This window comes from Hydra vulgaris, chromosome 03, assembly GCF_038396675.1.
Source record: "Hydra vulgaris chromosome 03, alternate assembly HydraT2T_AEP".
Classification (NCBI taxonomy): domain Eukaryota; kingdom Metazoa; phylum Cnidaria; class Hydrozoa; order Anthoathecata; family Hydridae; genus Hydra; species Hydra vulgaris.
In genome coordinates, this window is record NC_088922.1 from 24,285,001 (window position 1) to 24,309,460 (window position 24,460).

The following is a 24,460-nucleotide window of genomic DNA, read 5'->3' on the forward strand; positions in this document are numbered from 1 at the left end:
TATCGAGGACTTTAGAAATTCCTTGAGCAATAGTTTATCCACTGCCATCTACCAAGCCTAGGACATCCAATTTGATTTCTCTTCTTTCATTTTTTAAGGATGACCATTTGATAATCGATTCCATCGATGCAACTTTTCAATCATTTCTTTTTTCAGTTTGATTGCCTCTTTGATTGTTGACTTGTAAATAGCTGATTGACATATTAATGATATTAATGATTGGATATTAATGCCTTCTCAAGCCAATTGCTTGCATATGTTAGCAGCTTTGTTTGTTGATACTCTTGTGTAGGTCACCAAGTTGACTGTAATTTTGCTTTTATGATGTTTTCTGCTTGGTGTAGGAGTAGTCTCATCTTCTTCTTCTTCTTCTTCTTCTTCTTCTTCTTCATCATCATCATCATCATCATCATCATCATCGTTTTCATTCACTGTCGTCAGCCTCAGAATCAGAATCACTAAAATCAGGATAGTAAAATGATGATGAGTTGGATGACTTATTAGAAAGTTTTTGTCTTTTAGAGGGATGGATTGTTTCTTTATTGACCCCTTGACCTGTAGAGATCCCACTGTTACTTTGCTTTCCACTTGGAGATGGTACAATCGCTTGTACCATCTTCAAGTGGAAAGCAAAGTAGTAGCAATTTATCAAGCTTTGCTCCTATAACTTGATCAGATACATGAGGAAAATACAGTTTATTTTTCCACAATTTGGTGACTTCTTTGGAAACTTCTGCTATTCGCTCCTTTCTTCCTTTGATTTTTGGTCCAAGGAAATGGTAGCGTCCAATAATTTGCTTTTGGAGAGGCATTCTGCATTTTTCTTCGATTGAATATTCTTCCAAAGGGACCATTCTTCTTTTTTTATGAGAGTCTTCAAATTTTACCAGATTATTGGTCCAGACATCCTTGTTCTTCTGAATGCTACTATCACTAGGCTTGTATGTCGCCATGTGTTGCTTCTGTAATAAATATAAAATTAGATAGACAGCTGTATATACACAGTCTAAATTGTTTTAGAATATTCTGAATTGTTCCAGAATGTTTTAAATTGTTCCAGAATGTTCTAAAGTCATCTAAAATATTCAGGAATTTTCCAAAGTGTTCTAAAGTTCTAAACACTATCTAATCTATACAAGTTTTAAATGATTTTCAGCAAAGCCACACGTATTAGTAGTAGCAGGAACAAGATTAAATAAATGACGATTCGTAATTTTAATTGCAAGGTGACCTTTTTTTTACAACTTAGAGGAATTGAACATGTTTTTAATGTTTTCTAACAAAAGTTCATCAATTTATGACACAGTAAATTATTTTTTTGTGAAAAAGTTATAACCCTCATGTATATTTATATATATATCAATGTATATTTATATATCTATGTGTAGAGAGGGAGAGAGAGGGAGGGAGGTAGGGAGGGAGGGAGGTAGGGTGGGAGGGAGGGAGGGAGGGAGGGAGGGAGGGAGGGAGGGAGGGAGGGAGGGAGGGAGGGAGGGAGGGAGAGTGAGGATTGGCAAATATTCATTTTATATATAAAATATATTATATATATAAATATAATATATATTATATATGTGTGTGTGTATGTCTTTGTGTGTATAATTGAGAGAATACACCCATAAAAGAAAGAATTCAGATATGTGTTGCAGAAGTTTAAAACTTCATGTTTATACATAAAATTTGGAAATAGACAATTGTTTCATAATTTTTCTATTGCTTTTTTTTTTTACTAGATCAAAAGTCTATGAACAACTTCATATTCAAAAAGCAGAATTGAAAAATGGAGTTGAAGAGCTTAATCAAGCTGTCCAGTTTCTTCATGATTATGGTAATAAATTTAAGAGCCACACTATTTTTGTTAAAGTATTTTGTTATGATTATAATATAGTTTGATTGCAAGTTGATTTAGTGATCTTAATATTTATTGATGACTTTTAAAAATCTTGATAAAAGTTATTGTCACCAATATTTGATCATAGTTTTGCACACCAAATTAGTCTTTTTATATCTTTTATGACTGATGAATTTTTTCCAATTTAACCCACAATGACTATTGGGATATTAGGATATCTTGTAGTTGGGTGTTTGAAAACTAATGACTACACCTGACACCCCCTATATAATATATATATATATATATATATATATATATATATATATATATATATATATATATATATATATATATATATTAATATATATATATATATATATAATATATATATATATATATATATATATATAAATAGTCTATGTATATACACACACACACACACACACACACACACACACACACACACACACACACACACACACACACACACACACACACACATATATATATATATTATGGCCTATACTTATATTATGGGTTGATTGTTTGGCTATATTTCATGATTCTCTTGACCGAACTTAATATCACCATTGTTGTTATAATCGGATAACATCTGCACTTTTCTGATTTGTGATCCTTTTTTCCACTGGATTTTAGAATACACATTCTTGTATAGTATCTAGATTTTCTCTGCATTATACACAGTCTATTATGATATTTAAATATTTAGAAAATATTTAAATTTAAATATTTAAAACTGAAACATATACCTTAAGTATATAAATTAGTATTTATGTTTTTGATCTTAACAATCTTTTAAGTTTTTTAACAGTTTGATTTTGTATACTGGTTAATTTTTTCTGTGTGTTCATGTTTCTGTAACATGAATCTTTTTGTATTTAGGTACCCTGTTACACTTCGATGATCCCAATTTAAATGATTTGTATTTTATCAATCCACAATGGTTTTGTGACCTTTTAGCCCATATTGTAACTATCAAAAGTGTTAATCCATGGATCAAAAATGGTATTAATATTTCTGTATTTATGAAAATTAATACAATTATTTATACAAAATGTTTATGTGCGACCTTTTATTATTTTTTGTGTGTGGTAACCTTGATGTTTTCTTTACCCTTTACCCTACTTTTTTTTTTCTACAAAATTTTGTAATCAATTCTGCCAATCTCTGTAGGTAGCAGGATTTAAACAAACACTATTACAAATATGACTCCAATTATATGGCTTTACTTATTTTATGCAGTGATAGTTATTTGAAGTTTGTTAGTTAATACTACTTAGGTTAATACTACTTAAATTGGTTTAATGCTAATTGGGTTCATATGTGGGACTCTCAGTATCACATTATATTAGTCAGTTGTGCAAATATGGAGTAAACTGGGGTAAAAGTAAACAAAAGAAAAAGTGATCAGTTTTTATAATTTTGTTACTTTTGCATTTATTGAAAGCTATCTTAAGGTGTAAAAATTTTTTTTTGCCTTAGCAAACTTCAAAATTCTCACCCTAGTAAAAAATAAATGTCTGTACAAGACCGATGTGTAGGGAGACTACCAAACACCATATTTACAACCTTTAAGTCTAGTTAAATGGAAGAGAAACAATTTATTTAATGACTCACATTAATTTGGTCTACTTAAATTGAGTAGTTTAATCAATTAATTGTGTCGTTGCATGTATTTGCATTGACAATAACATCAGGCTGATATGTTTACCAGCTCATTTGTCCCACATACTTCAGCCGCTAGAGGTAGGTTAAACATGTTGAGTGCAAATTTTATACAGAATTTTATGCAGCTACAAACTTCAACAACTTAACAAAAGAAAGTTTTATTCAACTACAAGCAAAACCTTTTTAGCTCCAGTGAAGCTAACACATACTCCAGTGAGGCATTTACACTAACACATATAATCCAGTAAGGCATTTACACTAACACATATAATCCAGTGAGGCATTAACACTAACACATGCAATCGCTGGATTTTAAGACACTGATTTGTTTCCACTTGATATTGGCAAAGTTACTTAATTAAATTTACAAATAGTTCAAACATTTTAGTTACCATCTAAGCCTGGTTCATCATCTTCATCTGAGCCTGCTTCATCATCCTCAACTGAGCCTGCTTCATCATCCTTATCCCAGCCTATATCATCATCTAACATCAGTCAACATCAAACTCTATAGTTCACCAACTTCAAAATTTAACGAAAACACCAGTGACTCTTGCTCAAACTTATCAAATGTCGCAACACTTCACAGAAAGACTTGAAAGCAATTTGAAAAAATGTTTTACAGCCCCATCATGTTGACACACACACGCACACAAAAAGTCAACATTCTGAGAGTTGAAAGCCAGTGTCTAAATACATTTGAGGTGCTTGACAAACTAAAGCAAGTCAATGAGGCCAAAAGGTCAAAACAATTAAAGAAATCCAAGATTGACTTCATTAAAGCTTTGGATGAAACTTTACAAGTGCAACATTCAAATAAACTGAGACAAGACAAAGTCACTAATAAGTGTAAAAAGTGTGGTAGGGTTTGGGAAGAAGCATTGCTAACTCAAAATAACATGTGGCATATGGTGAAGCTTTTAGTTGCAAGTCTTGGGTTTGTCAATCGTGTTTACCCAAAATATGCAAAATTGGTGAAGGGTTTTTCTGCATGAAAGAATGCTGTGGACCTGCTTCTGACCATGAAGCAATTCAAATTTATTTATTAATAAATAGTTTTTTTTCGTATATTTGATTAAAATAGTTTTTTTAATCAAATATACAAACTTAACCTCTAACAAGATTAGTTTTCACTTTATTTTTAATTAATTTCACTTTATTTTTTTAATATCCTCATCAATTGTTATTAAAATTGAACTAGTTTTCTTCAATTATAAGGGGAACTTTTTTCTTCATAAAAATTGATTTTTTTATAAAGTTTTTAAAATATTTTTTCTTTATAAATTTAAAAATTTTCAAAAATTCTCTATTAAAAAACAACAAAAAAACCATAAAATATTATTTCTTAAAAAAAATAATTAAATTTAAAGCTAAACTGTTTACTCTTACCCCAGTTTACTCTATATTTTTAGATTATTATTAAGGTTTTATATTTGACTTTTCTCTATTGTGTTGCATTTAGAATAGGCATTACATTTCAAAGAATAATTGGAATATAAGTTGACTTATATTCCTATAAGAGTGTGCGGAAAATCTCTCAGGATAGTTTATCGTAAGTCTCACGAACTCTCAGGTTCTTTTAAAAACCATTTAGGGTTCTTTAAAGAACCTTACCATAAGGTTCTTTGGATAAACCCTTCCGAAGGGTTTTTTGAAGGACCTCTACGAGTGCTCTCTCAGCACCATCGCCAAGAACCCTCTAAGGTTCTTCAAAGAATAATTCGTCTTTAGAGTGGACTCTTTAAGTAAAAAATATTGCAGTATTGTGGCATTTAAAGATGTAAGAAATATTTAAAATGAATTTGATGTGGTCAGTGCCGGCTCTAGGCACAGGCAAGAGGGGCAGCTGCCTCGGCCGGCACTTTCCTAAGGCGACATTTTGAGTTTTGATTATATATTTTCTGATATCCATAGATAAAAACAGGACATAAAAGAAAGAAGTCTGGTGATTTCTACAGAAAGCAAAGTTTTCTTTTTTTTTATAATTTTGAAAACCTTTTTACTACCCCTAATAGTGAACCTAAAGAACACTACTTTTGGAGTCTTTAGATCACTTTTGCTCATCGGCATTAACATGAATTTAGTTAAAATCTTTTGAAAAAGTGCCTTAATTTACTATAGATCCTAGTTCTAATTGGTTCTGACGTATATTAACTATATATAGTTATCAAAATACAATCTTTCTATCAATTTTCACAAAAAATACTAAAACTCTGACCAAGAAAGAGCTTATAATTAAGAAAAATGGCAAATAAACGATCAGAACAAATCATAATAATAAATTATGATGTTCATTTTACCTAAAAAACGCATTTATTAAAAATCTTATTCAAATTTGGACAAGCGATTGTGATTTTAAGAAGATTTTTTTTTCAAAAAAAGAATCTTCAGTCTAGGTTTTTTCACTATTAACATTTATATTTTATGATACCGCAAAATTTATCAATTTATTTTTTTTTGTCTTTTCATAATTCACAGACCTAATTATTTAATGGAAATATGTCGTAGTCAACAAAATATCTTACAGATGCTACAATATTTTAAAATTGCCTTAACTACACCGAGTGGGAAAGAATTGAGTGTATTTAACAGGTCTTATTACAAGATTTCATTGCGTAGCAGAAAAGTGTAACACATGTAATTGTATATCATTGAAATTTACGTATTTACATCATTAAAAAATGATTTGCGTCATTAGCACATTATTAAGTACCACATTGCAATTAGATTTAATTTTAAACCACATTTTTTTTTTGTTTTTTTTTACATCTTTGCTTCCAACAAGGCTGCAAGCAACCACTATAAGAGTTGGAAGTTACTGGAAGAGAAAAGATGAAGATTGTAGACCAAGATAACAATTGATAGACGACTTAAAAGATTGCAAGTTATATGAATCAGAAAAGCAAGATGAAGAAAACAAAGTTTTTTTCCTCGAACATCAGTTCTTTGGAACTGATGTTCGAGGAAAAAAACTAGATTTATAAGAGTTTTTGGAGCACTTAGGAACAGCCACAGAAAAAGACTTAATTGAATGACGAGTAACAACAAGAATGAATTTTAGTAGATGGCACAAGAGACGTTAGCTCTTTAGAACAATATCCATTATAGTATTTGTAGAAAAGAGAAAGAGAAGCGGCGTTACAGCGATGTGATTATGGTTGGAATTTGGCTGCAAGAGCAGGTCCATCTATGTTTACAATGCATTTTTGCACCTTGTCTCACAGAGAAATGGTATCATTAGAAAATCTGCCCCAGATACGGATTTGAGATTTATAGAGATAAAGAATAGAATTCGGAGTAAGAAAGTTTCGAGTGCGATAAAGAGATGCAATCTAAGCATATTATTTTGCAATGGATTTGATATAAGGTTTCCAAGAAATATCAGAAGTAAGAGTTAATCCTTGAAGATGCAGGTTAGATGACTCATCAAGTACATTACTGTTCATAAATATAGGAAGATCTAAATTATTACAATAACAGCTGGCTGAAAAAAATTGAGTTTTGTTTGAATACAAATCTCTTATTCTTATTATTATTTGAAAAAAATTGAGTTTTGTTTGAATAAAAATTGAGTTTTATTTGAATACAAATCTCTTATTTGTCCCTGTATGGAGTACTATTGTCATATTTGGGCTGGTTCTTCTAATGATGCTCTTTCTCTTCAAGACAAGGTCCAAAAATGCATTGTAAAGGTAGTTGGATCCACTCTATCTGCTAAGTAAGAGCCTCTTTTCTCACTGTCATAAAGTTGAAGATCTTTTTCTCTCTTCTACATATCATGGTCGCTGCTCAAAGGAGCTGTTATATCTAGTTCCATTAACTAAAACTCATTCTTGCTTGACTTGCCATTCAACTAAGTCTCATTCGTTTACTGTATCTGTCCCTGCATGCTATAAAATACTTATAGCTTTTTTTTCCCTGCATTTCAACCCTTTGGAACTCTCCCATCTTCATGTTTTCCTGACTCATATAATCTACCACTCTTTAAGTCTTCTGCCACTGATTCCTTGCTCTATAACTCTATTCTTTTTTCCTAGTAATTCCTATCTTAATAATGCTTGCTTGCAGCCTTGTTGGGAGTGAATCAGAATGAATATATATATATATATATATATATATATATATATATATATATATATATTATATATATATATATATATATATATATATATATATATATAAAATGTAAAATAAAATAACAACATCTGGTAATTAAAGAAACATGATTCCTATTTTCACGCCTAAGGCATTCATTAGATGTTACAACAATCTTAATTGCAAAAAAATTAATCACTTAAAATACTTTGTAGTGTCCACTTTAATGATGTTAAAGTTGTTTATAAAAAATTGCGACATTTTGATACCAGCTCATTTCTTTTGTTTAATCGTTTTAATTTTAACATTAGTATGTGGTACTTTTCAGTTAAGCAAAGTTGCATAATTTTCCTCCAGATTTAAGCAGTTACACTTTATCAAAAGTTTTCCATGTTATAATAGGGTTTGCATATCCTTTTTTTTTTAATTTCCAACCTAAATTTGGAAAGCTCTCTTGAATTAGCTTTACTTTCATATTGGAATAATTTAATCACATATTGGAATCAATTTTTTACTGATCACAACAACACATTGGTTAAGAAACCAAGATATAAACTGTGACATCACTATGTGAAGTTTTGACAGGATCAAGTTGTGTGAACCTGTTGGTCTTTATATCCTGCATACTATAAGCAGCATGTATGGATTTAATGGATTATATAGAGATGACAGCTTATTCTATTTTCATAAAGTTAGTGGAATAGAATACAAAAAAATAAAGAAAAATCTTGTCAACCTTTTTAAGGAAAAATTCAATCTTGAATTAACGGTAAAAACAAACTTAAAGATTGTAGAACGTGAATTCTAACCGCCCTCCTACTATTATCAAATCCAACCATGTTATCAAAATGTATTAACAATATTTCATTTAACAAAGACATTTTTGACAAAGTTGCACCTGTTTTACAATGATGTCTTGGCGTTTAATTTTTATAAAGAAATAATCTATTATAATCCAAATTATACCGCAACAAAATCAAAATCTAAATCATGTAATATAGTTTTTACTTGGTATAAGAACAAACATCACAAGAGTTTAGAGCATAGTTAAAGAACACTTTCCAAAATTGCATAAATTTTATAAAATCTTCAACAAAAACAATTTAAAAGTAAGCTACAGTTGTTTTCCTAACATCAAAAATATCATCACAAAAAAATTTTTTTTATCTGGTACTAACACCCCAACCAATCAACCATGCAAGAGGTAAACAGATTCTATCTGTTGATTAGCCTCGCACCCCTTCTTTATCTAATAGGCTGACACAGATGTATTTTTAATACATTATTTCCAGTTTAGGATGTTGAATGCTGGATCCTCTTGACTCTTAGATCTTCTTGACTCAATGCATGGGTTTTGCTTGTGTCTCTGTTTTTATGACTAGGCAACTCATTCTATTATCTCCTAATGAGGGTACAGCTCTAAAACTCAGTTTTATGGTTCTGAGGCCAGCTGGTAGTCAGGTTTCTGGAACTCTGTGGTAGCTCTCAGAGAGGCTGATTCCATCAACAGCTAAAAAATATCAAAGTATTAACAGCACCATGTTGCGCATGGATGGTGTCCCTGTTCGTACTTTTGGTGTGCATTGCCAAGGCCACATTTAGAGCCTTTTGTTATGACTTAGGGTTTATTAATAGTAATGTTGCAATTGCTTGGACTGTTAAACAGTGTTCTGAGTACTATCTATGCTTTGAGTCAAAATCTTTAACAAATTTAAAAATGAATAAAGTACCAAAAACTATAAAACACAAAAAACCATCATCATCACCAAGTTCTCTAAACCTATCATTCACTAATATTTGTGGTCTTGGAAGTAACTTTTCTTCTGTTGATTCTTATATCTTGCAAAGTTCACCAGACCTACTTGCTCTTTGTGAGACTAATTTGAGTTCAGCTGTCTCATCTTGCGATCTTAGTGTTGATGTTTATTTTCCTTTAATCCGTAAAGACTCCAATAGTCACATGCTTGACCAAGGCGTTTACATTCGTAAATATTCACCCATTTGTTGTGAAACTAGCTTTGAATCCACAGATTATTCTTTTATGTGCTTTCGTTTAGCACCACTTCACTCTATCGCCTTTCTCTTCATTCTATATCGCTCTCCTTCATCTCAAGACTGCACTCTTTTCAATGTTATTTCTGATCATATTGACCAAGCCCTCTCTCTTTATCCATCAGCCTATAGGGCATTAAAGCCCACAACTGTTGCCTTTCTCAATCCCTAACTCAAATAGTCAACTTTCCAACTCGCTTTCCAGACAACCCGAATCATTTACTTTCTCTACTTGACTTATGTCTTGTTTCTGATCCTAGTCAGTGCTTAGTTTCTCCACATTCACCCTTAGGTGCTTCTGATCACAGTTTGATCTCTTTAAAACCAATATCTCATTCTTCATCACCTGAATTCCCCTATTATCGTACCTCTTACAACTACAGTAAAGCTGACTGGGATTCTTTCAGGTCATGAAACTTCGTATCTCATCTCAAAAATTAGGCTCTCGTGACTTCTGGAGAATCTTTAATAGTGTCAATTATAAGAGCAAATCTTTAATTCCACCTCTCTTGTATGGTTCAGACTTTGTCACCTCACCTAAAGACAAAGCTGAATTGTTTGCTAAAAACTTTTCATCAATATTATCTCTTGATTCCACTAGTTGCGTTCTACCTGATATTGCCAACAAACAGATTGATTCATTGCTTGACATTCATATCACTCCAGCTTCTGTATCTAAAGTGATTTCCTGCTTAGACTCGTCTACAGCTTGTGGCTGGGTCAACATACCTGTTATTGTCTTGCAGAAGTGTTCTCCGGAGCTATCGTCTATACTCTTAAAACTATTCAACAAGTGCTTATCAGAGTCTTGTTTTCCAACCTGCTGGAATGCAGCATTTGTTATCCCCATCTTCAAAAGTTCTGGAGAGCGATCTGATTCATCTAACTACTGCCCCATTAGTCTTCTTCCTATCATAAGCAAGGTGTTTGAATCTTTAATTAACAAACACTTAATTTCTTATCTTGAATATAATAACTTACTTTCTGACTATCAATATGGATTTTGATCTTTTCATACTACAGCTGATTTGCTAACAGTAATAACCAATAGGTTTATCGTGCATTAGATAAAGGTGGAGAGGTTAAGGCCATTGCTCTCAATATTTCAAAAGCTTTTTATAAAGTTTGGTATGCTGGTTTTCTCCATGAGCTTTCTTCTTATGGTGTATCTGGCAACATCTTTATAATTATTGAATCCTTTCTTTCCAATCGTAGTATAAAAGTTGTCCTCGATGGACAGCACTCTTCTTCGTATCCTTTAACTTCAGGGGTTCCTCAAGGTTCTATCCCTGGCCACATATTCTTTTTAATTTACATTAACAATCTTCCAGATATTCTCACATTTAAGGTGGCATTGTTTGCTGATGATACTACCATTTATTCTTGTCGTGATAAGAAACCAACACTTTCTGATTGCTTGGAGGGGTCATTTGAGCTTGAGAAGGATCTCACTTCTGCTACAGCATGGGGCTCACAGTTTCTGGTGAACTTCAATACAGATAACACTACAGATAAAAATCAATTTTTTTTATCTAAACGTTATCGCAATAAGTTAGATCATCTTATATTTATGAACGGTGATGTACTCGATGAGTCATCTACTCTTCATCTTTTAGGATTAACTCTTACTTCTGATCTTTCTTGGAAACCATATATCAAATCATTTGCAAAATTAGCATCTGCTAAGGTTGCATCTCTTTATCGAGCTTGAAACTTTCTTACTTCGGATTCTATTCTCTATCTCTTTAAATCTCAAATCCGGCCTTGTATGGAATACTGTTGCCATATCTGAGGCGGATCTTCTAATGATGCCCTTTCTCTTTTAGACAAGGTGCAAAACTGCATTGTAAACATAGTTGGACCTGCCTTTGCAGCCAACCTCCAACCATTATCATATCGTCGTAATGTTGCTTCTCTTTCTCTTTTCTACAAATACTATAATGGGCACTGCTCTAAAGATTTAGCATCTTTTGTGCCATCCACTAAAATTCATTCTTGTGTTACTCGTCATTCAATCAAGTCCCATCCTTTTTCTGTTACTATTCTTAAGTGCTCCAAAAACTCTTATTTGTCTAGTTTCCTCGAACATCGGCTCTTTGGAATTCACTTCCTTCATCTTGCTTTCCTGATTCATGTAATTTGCAATCCTTTGAGTCTTCTGTCAATCATTATTTTGCTCTACAATCTTCATCTTTTCTCTTCTAGTAACTTTCAACTTTAATTAGTGGTTGCTTGCAGCACTATGTATTTTTGCATCTCCAAAGATACATAGTGTACAACTGTAATGTAAAAACTCCACCACAGGTAAATTATATTGGATTAACAGAGAAAACTTTTAAAGGTTGTTGGTACAAAACAAAAACTTTTTCCAATAGATGAATAAAGCAAATTCATTTGAGTTTCCCGAATTTTTGTGGTTATAATATATATATATATATATATATATATATATATATATATATATATATATATATATATATATATATATATATATATATATATATATATATATATATATATATATATATATATAAATATATATATATATATATATATATATATATATATATGATATTTTTTGTTGTTGTTGTTGTTGTTAATTTATCTCCCCAAGGCCCAGAAGGCCACTACAGAGGAGGAGGCTACTTAATTATGGTTATAACCCTCTCTCAACTCTATAACTCTGAAACACGAATCTTGACAAACAAGGCCGCTGCGCGGAGAAACGAGTTGAAGGCGGTACTACCAGGGACATGGTGGGGAATGAACTCGGAACCTCTCACTTATGAAGTGAGCGCTCTGCCACTACACTTCTACCGCATATAAATTATATATATATATATATTTGTGTTTTTTTTTTTTTTTACAAGATTTGTCCACTTATCATTCAAGTCCTAGTCTTTTATAATTGTTTTATTTACCATATAAAAATTCTGCAACATGTTTAAAAAAATTATATTAACAACTTTGTGTTAACTGTCATGTCAGAAAACTTTTTCTATTTTTCTTCCTTTTTATTTTCTGTTATAAAATTGTAAAATAAAGTATTGTATTTTTCAGGTTTGATAAAAATAAGTGATCTGAAAGGACAAATCTTTCGTGGTGATCACCAGTTTCCTTCATCCATGGTACCTAAATATGTTGAACTCCTAAACAAGTTTGATATTGCCATAAAAATACAAGATGAATATTTACTTGTTCCTTCTGAATTACCTGACAAACAGAAAGAATGCATTATTATAGCTGAGAACCAATCTTCCTTGTTGAAAAATCCAATGAATTTAAGGGCATCCTTACCTCAAGTAGTTTTTCGAAGACAATACTTGTTAACATACATACCAAGTGGATTGTGGGCAAGGTTACTTACAAGGTGCTTTTATTCTCAAATAAAAAAGTTTAACTTGAAAAAGTTTTTTAGCTCCAAAATTGATCCACTCATATGCTACAATTATTGCAACTAATAATGGTAGCTGTAATATAACTGTAGCCTAATAAGTGTAGTCTGTCTTTATGATCTCAATGTTTCCTTTATTATTATTATTCTAGTATTGTTTTAAATTTTGCATAATTACATTTTCCAGATTGTTCACAAAATAGTTTCCAATTCTCATAAATACCCAAAAACAAACTTATAGTTTTATTGCATGCGCATAACATAATAAAATTTTAGTTACCTAATCTTTGGTTTTCTTGTTTCACGTATAGCATGCACATAATATAGTAGAATGTTAGTTACCTAATCCTTAGTTATGGTGTTTCACATATAGCATGTACATAATACAGTAAAATCTCATTTACCCAATGTTTGACTATGGTGTTTTACTTATGGCTGTACATGACAGTTTTTTATCTAAATTTAATGCATCGTTTTGTGCTGAAGCAACAAATTCTTTAGATATGATATTGATTTCTAAAACTGGTTGTAACTTAGTAGAAAAATTTGTTTACATTACAAAAATTCTCTTGAGCATTAAGAATTAAATTAAATTATTTACACATTTTAAGATAATCCAAATTTATTTTGTTTCAGTTATTTCCATTTCTGCAGAACCTAATTTAAGAGTAATTAAATCCATCAATAGTTATCATATAAAATATATCATCAATCATAATTAAAGTCATCAAAATTTGACAGTCATTAAATCCTGTCATCTAATAAAACTTTTTTATCTAATGAAAATTTTCCTGGAAACAACAAAGCAAATTTTTTTTTTCGCGTTTAGTGTAACAATCATTAATATCATCTAGAGTTTGTTCAGAACTCTAATCTAGAAAATGCCTTTACATGTATAACGAGCTCTTTTTTTAGAATGTCTTGGTTCCAAAGCCAAATATAGTGTGAGCCCATATATAAAATGTATCATTTGTTGTCGTTTTAGATGTTGCTACTTTGAGTTTTTCTATCATTTATCTCAAATTATAGTTAGATTGACAGTAAAGCTTAGTAAAATTTGCATTTGAAGTACAGTCTTTTTATACAATATTTATTCAAAGATGTCTATTTACTTTTAATGCTATATATTTTGTTATTTATTAATTTTATTTAACTTTGGTCCTATTTACTTTTAATGTTACTTGCTTTTAATGTTATTTACTTTTAATGTTATTTACTTTTAATCTTATTTACTTTTAATCTTATTTACTTTTAATCTTATTTACTTTTAATATTATTTGCTTTTAATGTTATTTACTTTTAATGTTATTTACTTTTAATGTTGTTAACTTTTAATGTTATTTACTTTTAATATTATTTACTTTATTAATATTCAATTTTAATGTTATTTTTACTCAATTTTAAATCATTGTAATAATTCCTAATGTTTAATAATTATATACTGAAATATAGTTTAAAAAAAAAACTTTTGTTAATATATTTATGTATGACTCTAAAAGGCTTAGGCCCAGTGAAAAACTCATTTTTTTTAATTATTGTTGCAATTATTTATAAGTTTTACAACAATAAAATTTTAATGAGCAGGGTTGCTGAGTGAAAAACCAGTTAAAACCGGTACTACAACAAATGTGAACCAAAATTTATTATTGGCTGAACAAAACTAATAATCTTTAAAGTGTTTAGTTTAGGTTTTATTTTCATATTTACTAGATAGAATATTTTTATTCAATGAATCTAGTTGCGCTATTATTTATTTGGAGCAGTGCTGTATCAGACAGCTGGTGACCCTCCCCCCCCCCCCCCAAAGTTTGTTCTCAACCCCACAATATGGATTGAAAAGTTGATATGGAAGACAGAACATGTTGGTATTACTCATTTCCACATGCACGGTTAGATGATATATAAAACTGACTTTTTTTTGACTGCCTGCTACAAAACAATATTTATAAAGATGAATGAAAAAGAAATAGTTTGGTATTACACCAATGCCAATAAGTTAAACTGTTATTCAATGAGATTTAACCAAATGTTTTCAGCAAACTTTTGAGTCTGCAAAGACCTCAATGAGGTGGAGGTGGTCACAGTTTATCATCCAGGCACAGGCACTTTCTTTTGAGAACATGGCTAGAGAAAACAGCCGGTCTTACATCATTGTTGAGCAATGGAAATTTTTGATAAGTTTTAATTTACTGAAGGTACTTTTAGCAGTCGCTGCTGTCACAAGGCAAGTTAACAAAGCATGGAGTTTGATAGTTTATTTTATATATTCATTATTACCATAGATAAATTACTGGATACGGCATAGGCAGAAATAATTGAAGCCGGGCAAACTTTACCTTTATGACTTTGAGTGAGGCAGAAAAATATAGTTTAATCAGCGTATATATTGAACAATGTTTACAATTTAATTTCAAGTTATATTTTGTATTGCATAAAAACAATAACTTCGAAGAAATTTTAAATTCATTTATGGTTTATATATATTTTAATTACAGATGATCTAAATAAAATAAATCTTAGTTATAAGATTTTAAAAATCTACAAAAAAAAAAGAAAAAGCTTTTCAAATACTCAATATTAGTATAATGCTATTAGTTTAATACCGCAATGCAAATAAAAGTTTTATTAAAATAATGTCATAAGTTTCCTAACTAACTTGTATATGGTTGTATAATGCAAGATTTATATGGAGTTTTAAGAGACTAATATTGAATATAAAATTATACATCTATATTTATGTATAATATATTTATTTATAATATACATATATATTTATGTACAATATATTTAAAGATTTAGTACTTGTTTTAAAATGGTTAATTCGTGCAGTGCTTTTGGGTGTACAGCTAGATCTGCTAAAGGGGTTTCCAGAAGTTTTCATAGGTAAGAATTTAGTATCTATATAAATTAAATGTTTTGATTTTAAAGATTCAATAGAAATTTAATATATTAATTTTAAAAGACTAACACTGTATGTATAATGAATCCTAGCTATCCATTTTTAAATAGATTTCCAGTGAATCCAGATAAAAGAGCAGTATGGATTCTTGCAACAAAACGAAAGAATTTTGTCCTCTCTTCTGCTAGTTTTATTTGTTCAGATCATTTTTCTAAAAATTGCTTTGACAAAAGCAAAACATCAGGTTACTGTTTGAGAAAATATCTGAAACCTGATGCAATACCAACGATTTTTGATTTTCCAAAACATTTTAGAACAACCACTAGTAAAATTCGAAATAACAAAAAATGAAAGTGAAATTGGCAGCACAAACCTTAAGTCAAAGTGTTGCAGATGCTCTTGGTTTTTGTGCAAACAAATTAAAATTAAAAGAGTTTCAAGATTGTGGACCAACTATCAATTTTATTCAGCTTATAGACAAAAGTTTTGATTTATTAAACAGTCGGAATTTTATTTGTAAAAATTATAAAGCTCCTATCTCTTTAAGCAATTTGGAACACTGTACAAATTTTGTCAATATGGTATGTCAGTACTTGTCCACTTTGACAGAAATTGCTGATAACTTAATTTATAAAACAAACCAAAAAACTGGGTTCATTGGATTTATGTTTAGTCTCCAATCAGTAATTCAACTTAGCTGATACTTGATTTTAACTCCAGAAAGCCAATTTAAATTCTTGTTGACATACAAACTGAGTCAAGATCATATTGTAATGTTCTTTAGTGCTGTTAGAAGTCAAGGTGGTTTCAATAACAATCCATCAGCAAAACAGTTTATGACAACATATCGACGTTTGTTGGTACATCACTCATTATGAAACATAAAAACTGGTAATTGTTTGGCTCAGGATGCTACAGAAATACTTTCTGTAACAAAAGGAATTGTGAATCATCAAGAATGTAAATTAAATGACAATGATTCAACTGTGTTTATAGCTAATGAGGATATTACACCAGTAAGTATTATGGAACCATCTCAATTGTCTGAATATTCCGAAGAAGTAGTGAAGTATATAGGTGGATTTGTTAGTCGAAAACTAAAAAAATCTATTAAATGTAAAGCCTGTACTGCATCTCTAACAGATGATAATTCACAAAGTTTACTTGTTGATCAAAAAAGCAGAGGTGGTCTACTTCATCCATCAAAAGATGTTATTGTAATTTGTTCTTTTGTTGAAAAGTTTATAAGACACAGCACTCCAGACAAATCAAAAATCAAAGAACTACAACTTTTTATGAAATCTATTTAAAATTAACTATCCGCCGTCATTTATTTTCTAAAGCAATTTTTAAAGGACTTACAAGTCACATTCAGGAACTCCCAGTGGAAGATAATCATTTGGTTAAACTGATCAATTTGATTATAGAGGCCTATTTAGATGTACGTTTATACCATGTCTCATCCTATGCAACAAGTTATATACAAGGAACACAAGTTTGAAACAAACTAACTAAACTTGTGTTGTTCAAAAATCAGTGAAAGAAATTAATATCCGCATTATATATACATATATATATATATATATATATATATATGTATATATATATATATATATATATATATATATATATATATATATATATATATATATATATATATATATATATATATATATATATATATACACACACACTATAAAATAACATATAGTATTTATATTTCAAGAAAAACACTGAAAAAATACCTTGATCCAACCAAATAAGTACTTTGTCAATGCACGATATTCCAAACATGTATTTTATACATAAATATAGGTATATATTATAATAAATATAATATACATAGATATAGATGTATATAAAAATGATTAGTTAGTCTTCAGAAAACAACATTTTTTGAAACCAAATTAATATTCAATAAAACTATAACGTTAAAATTTAGACTGTATATTTTATTTGCTAGTACAACTTCACTTTAAATAGCTCATTATCAAATCCTCAGGTGCTGCTGATAAATTGTTAATAGCCTCAAGTCATGAGTCTAATAATTAAAATTATACAAATAAACAAATTCTCTTGAAATTTATTAATATATATTACTTTTAATAAACTTTTTGTAATAGTAATATGCTTTACAATATATATATTATATTACATATTACTTTTATTAAACGACTATTTACGAATTTTTTTGCCTCACTCTATGTCACTTTTTCAACGATAGCTCGGCTTCAAAATATTTTCCAAAATTATATGGTCAGGCATGCCTATGCCGCATCCAGTAATTTATATATCTATGATTATTACATTACTAAACCATTTTTTTAAATTATTAAATTAATATTTCTTAAACAATTACATATGGTATGCACAGTACTTGCAAACCCACAGTTTTAACAAATTTTATTTTAAGAAAACTTCAGAATTCTATGCTCTTATATGTATGACTTTTTTATTAACAATAGAATATTAGTTTACTTGTTTACTTTTTTACATTTTAATAATTTAGCTTAGTTAGCTAATGAACTAAACTATGTTTACTGAGCTATCTATTTATTAATTTCACTCTTTAAAAATGTTTTTTGAAATATTTCTAAAAACACTAATGTTTACACTTGATTTTAGAATGATAGCTGATAGTCGAATTCGTAAAATTGTAGCTTCGTGTTGTGATATTCATTGTTCTAATGATATGAATACTAATCAGGCCCAATATGAAAATGAAATTTTAATGAAAGTAGCACAGCCTGAATGGGTATGTTGGAAAACCGGTATTGAACTGTCTTGTTTTGGAATAAAACTGCTAAGAGTTTCTCAACTTGAACCAGAAGTACCTTTTTATGGATTACACTGTAAATATTTTATATATATATATTATATATATATATATATATGAGAGATATGAGGTTGAATAAGCGCGAATTGGCATAAGTATGAACTAGCATAAGTGCAAAGCATTGCAAAAACCAGCAGAAGTGCAAACTGGTATGAGTGCAAATTGGCATAAGTGCGCCAAACAAATTTGCAAGCATTGGCAGAAGTGCAAATTGGCACTTATGACAGTTCCCACTTATGCCAATGTTTGCAAATTCTTTTGGCGCACTTATGCCAATTCGAACTTATGGCAGTTTTTGGAACTGTGTCAGTTTTTGTAACTGCTTTGCACTTATGCCAGTTAGCACTTAAAGCCAATTCACATATATGCCAGTTTGCACTTACACTAGTTTGCACTTATGAAATTTGCGCTTATTCAGTCATTCCATACATATGTCTGTATGTCTGTATGTATGCATGTATGTATGTATGTATGTATGTATGTATGTATGTATATATGTATGTATGTGTGCGTACGTGTGTATAGGTGTGTGTGTGTATTTACATAATTTACATAATTTTAATTCTAAAGGTAAAATTAAAGTTTTACTAGAATTGAGCATAAATTATTTCATGTAGAGCTTATAAGCCATGTCTCTATGAATTAGACAATTTTGAAGGAAAAAAAACACTGAATGTCACCAACTCCGCTTTATTTTACATATTTGCTTTGTATAATAGATGCAATGATAGATACAGTTTTTTTTTTGTCTAAATATTTGTCGTTCCACCATGGCATGGTACTTAGAAAATTGGATGAATTTTAGTCAATTTGCTTATTTTGCATTTGTCATACTTTATGAAGCTATAACTAGAATATTATTTATTTTTAAATGTTTTGTCAACTTATTTATAACAGCCAGCTACAAGTTTTAATAGAAAAATAAAAAAGTTATTCGCTGTCTAGAAATCATAGTCTAAAAGTACAATAATTAGGGAAAAGTACGAACTTTAAAAAGCTGTAACTATTGAAGTCAACATAGCCATGCAGACTTTTTTACACCATATGATAGTTGTGGGTCTCATCTTCCATCAAAAAAAAAAAATTTGCCCTAAGTTGCATTCATATCTCAAAAAATCAGTCTTTAAAAACATGTTTTTCACTTTCAAAACTGTTCCAACTTTAGACCGCAATAAAAACTGAAACCAAAAGATTTTTTAAGAATATTTACTGAAAATATGCTTATAAAAATGTAGACTGCCATATATATTAAAAAACTTACGCGCAATCTTAACCTACTCTTTAGAAAAATCAATTTGAAAAAAGATAAAAATCTGATTTTCTTCATAGTATATACATATATTTAGATATATAATAAATATTTTACAACATATAAAAACTAGTATGTTAGTGGTAAAATAAATCAAAAATATTCTACAATGCAGTATGCTATTCAAGATAACATTAACTTCATCATAGTCGCTTACAGATACAGTGAAATATGACCTTGGCTTGATTGGAATTGGTGGCGTAATTTGACATAAAATTTGATCTTTCTTGTAGTTAAGGATTTGCTCTGTTACTAGCAATTTGAAACAGTTTTTGTCACATTCCGCTGTGTATTCCATGCACAAAACACTTATGCTATTCTCATCAATCTAAACAGTAAAACAAATTATTAAATTGAATAATTACATTTGAATAAACAAATCTTTAAGCGTTGTATTTTAATACACCAAATAAAAAATTTACCTTTGTAGCTATACCAGGGTACAATATGCTATTACATTTCTCAGCCACCCAACTGTCTTTTTTTTTACGCAGCTAACTCATCGATAATAAAATTGAATAAACAAATGCACCGATAATAGACTGATACTAAAAAGTGTTAATGAATTTACTGATAAAAAAAAAAGCACATAAATAAAATCAGATAGTTCTCTGTTGTTTTCATTTAACTACCTATGTCAGTATATATATAAATTAGATTAAAAAAATACTTCGCCTGATAGTTTGTTTATTTTTTATTTTTCTCAAAAAATGTAAAATGTGAATTTGTTAATTTTTCATTTTTTTCAAAAAATGTAAAATGTGAAGCTTTTTTTTAAAAAGTGCTCTTCAAGTTTCTTAATTATATGAATTTTATAGACATTTTATATAACATTATAATAAAACCTTCTGTTTTGCTAAAATCAAATTTAAACAATTTATATAATAGAAAATTATGAATGCACTTAGAAATAGCTCGTAAAATATTTAAAAGTTATATATATATATATATATATATATATATATATATATATATATATATATGTATATATAATGTTATAATATATTACATTATAACATTTACCTGTTCTAGTATTGCCATTCCAAATTCATTTTAATCATCTTTATCATTATTTTCTACATTTTTACCATCATAGTTATCAAATTGTCTTTTTTATTCAGATCTTCTTCGTCAATTAGCTGATTGCTTGCTGTTTCTACCGGTTCTTCCAATGATCCTTTTTTATACTTTTTGGTATAAAAAAAGATCATTGGAAGAATATCTTGGAAACAAAGATTAAATCTGTTGCGAAGTAACATATTAATGGGGATCTAAATATTTACAAAGTAGCTTCTCCACCTGGTCTGGACTCTTACCTTATTTTCTTAATTGTCTGTTGACCTTCCATAAAGAATTTATACAGCAAGGAACTTTAAGAATAAGAAAATCGAAAAGTGCTTCGTACTGGTAGAGCTCACCTAACTTCTTGAAATGAAGATATGATAGGATATTGTTCACATGGAGTTTTAAGAGTCACATCAGATATATCGAGTATGTCTCTTATTATCAGCAAATGCAGTTGTGAAGATGATTTCATTCGATGCAAACAACTTTTTAACTTTATCCATTTCCGATGTTATCTGCAAATAGTGGTGAATACCAGTTAGCATGTGTGCGTTAAACTTGATCCTATCAATAAATGATGCACTACAACCACTCTCTTGACTCTCCTTTTCTCTTGCTTTTTTTTTAATTTTTTAATTTTTCTTGCTTATTAGATGTTTATCTATTAGACTATATGGAAGAATAATTTGATAGTCAGATGCAAATGTAATGCCACTATATAGTTGATCAACAACTTGCCCAATATCAAAGTATCTTCACAATTTCATATGTTCTGCTAAATACTGTATTGAATCATACAAACTGACATTCTTGATAACTTCACCTGATAACGATGTTTTATCATTCATGATTTGTCATATACAGTTTTAAACTGTTAAAGTGCTTTGACACATCTCCATCCAATTGCTCAATGGTGAATAATCCATCAATAAAATCCTGGTACGGTCTATATGGATTGCAACCACTTTGCTGGTTCAAAGTGCATTCTATATAATTCATTATATTAGGTTCTAAAATTGAAAATAAATAAAACAATCGTAGAAAAATAAGTAAAGGTGAAAAACTATGTGCATACCACAGGTTCACCAATGGTGTTGGATGAAAAGCGTCTAATTAGTTTGCTCATCCTAATCATGATCAATTAAAACAAGCAAAAGCATCAACTACACGATCAGTTCCCATGACAATGTTATCATAAATATTTACCATAAACAACATAAATCTTCCCATTGGCACTGTTATGTGTCATTTCCATTTAAATGAAGTGCGAAATTACAACAAATGCACTCTTAATCTACCAGAACAAAACCAAGATTTCAATGATTTTGATCAGGACTATATACCAGAAGAGATTGTTGTTCATGAAAGTTTTTCAAAATTTGGATGTAAACCCAGTACGATTTCAAATAAATGAAATGCCAGTACATATGCTTAGCGAAAATACTAAGAAATACCTAATGCGAAAACATCAACAATATTTAAACGCTGTCACAAAAAGATTTGCAAAAACAGTAGCTCCCACACAAATGACTTTAATTCCATATTGCATAATGTTGTTGACGAAAAAAAGAAAGTTTCGATTGAATTAGTTCAATACATTTACTTGTACAAAGAAATTTCTTTGAGCCAAACTATAAGTTTATCACTCATAGACCAATATATTTTATCAAAAGAAACTATTATTAATGCTTTTGATTGCTCTAGATACAAAGTCAATTAAGCAAGAAAATGGAAAACATTTAGTGATGGACTAGTTCTACCAGAAAAAGTTAAATTCAAAAGAAGTAAAATTAACATTTAAAAGTGTGAACATTTCTTGGACTTTGTGTTTATGAGTGATTTGTGGCAAGATATTGCATACAGTGTGAGCAAAGTTAAGTTTGATCACATGCTATTCTTTCAGCAAAAATCAGCGATGCAATATCTTTTTATCTTCAAAACTGCAAAACAAATGGGTAATTTTTCCATTTACTATTATGTGGGTGTATATATATATATATATATATATATATATATATATATATACACCCTAATTGTTTATGTGCTAATTGTTTTGAAAGATCAGTTTTTTTAGTTTTGTTTTTTTACTTTTGTGTGCAAAAGTGTAATTACTCCATAAATCAACTTATTATATAGACATATCTGCAATCACTAAACCTTTAAATACTTTTTTACCTGTTTTTTATCCGGATCTCTCTGCATTTAGTGTCTATTTATAATTTAGGAAAACCAATTATATGACTTATGGATCCGAACTATACAAAGTATACTTAAAAATTTTATTTTTAAGTTAATTCCTAGAATATATTTAGATAAACGGTAAACAATAATTTTTGTTTTCCTGACACGACCATTTACTTACTAGTCAAAACTAGTAAATAAATAGGTGCCAGGTGCCTTTCCATAACAAAATTTGCCGTGTGTAAGCATTTTTTCGCTATTTCCTTTTTTAAAAAAAAATCCTCAATTTCTAAATTTGGGCTGCACCCAAATACTGTAGGTGCTGTCAAAAATGGTCTTGAATAGTTCATGTAATAATAAATAAAATATTTCTAAAAACTAACTATTACAAGAAAAAAAAAAAAGAAAAAAAAAAAAAAGTATAGAAATCAATTCTAAATTCTTTCTTACCTATAATAATCAGGAAAAGAAAATGCAATAGCAGACAAAGTTTACTTTTTTTCCAGTTAAGGTTTTTTTAAAATCCTTTTGCTTCAGTTTTTAAAGCGGTCCAAAGTAAGAATAGTTTTTTCTGAAACGTATTTTACATGGCTTTTAGATTTTGAGATGCCAATGCAACCACAGGCAATTTTATTTTTTTAATGAAGATTAGACCCACAGCTATGGTCTGATGTAAAAAAATCCCTGTTGCTATGATGGCTTCAATAGTCACAGCTTCCTAAAGTTCACATTTTTTTCAATTTTTTTACTTTTAGACTATGATATCTAGACAACAAAGAACTTTTTTTTTTTTTAGTAAAACTTGTGGCTGGCTGTTATAAATAAGTTTAAAAAACTTGTTAAAATAAATAATATTCCAATTATAGCATGGCATAATTCAAAATAAGCAAATTAACTAAAATTCTTCCTATTTTCAAAGTATCGACATGGCCGAACAACAAATATTTAGACTGAAATGGCTCTTATGTATTAGTCATAATGCTTTACAAATTTGTAACTTACCTGACTAACATCTGTCACAATCAAAACATGTTGATGTATATGCACTTTGTGTATTTATCCCTAAATGAGACAGTTAAGATAAGCACAATTTTATTAAAATAAAA

The 24,460-nt window shown here is 29.5% G+C and overlaps 1 protein-coding gene across 3 annotated transcripts in view; it reads left to right on the plus strand.

Annotated features, from left to right (window-relative positions):
• Positions 1 to 24,460, plus strand: part of LOC100214462 (leucine-rich repeat serine/threonine-protein kinase 1) — a 194,574-nt gene that overhangs the window by 102,707 nt on the left and 67,407 nt on the right. For all 3 annotated transcript variants that reach the window (XM_065792717.1, XM_065792719.1, XM_065792718.1), the window contains 4 exons: positions 1,734 to 1,828; positions 2,738 to 2,860; positions 12,731 to 13,040; positions 18,589 to 18,815. In XM_065792717.1, coding sequence (XP_065648789.1) covers positions 1,734 to 1,828; positions 2,738 to 2,860; positions 12,731 to 13,040; positions 18,589 to 18,815 — 755 coding nt within the window. The remainder of the gene's footprint in view (positions 1 to 1,733; positions 1,829 to 2,737; positions 2,861 to 12,730; positions 13,041 to 18,588; positions 18,816 to 24,460) is intronic.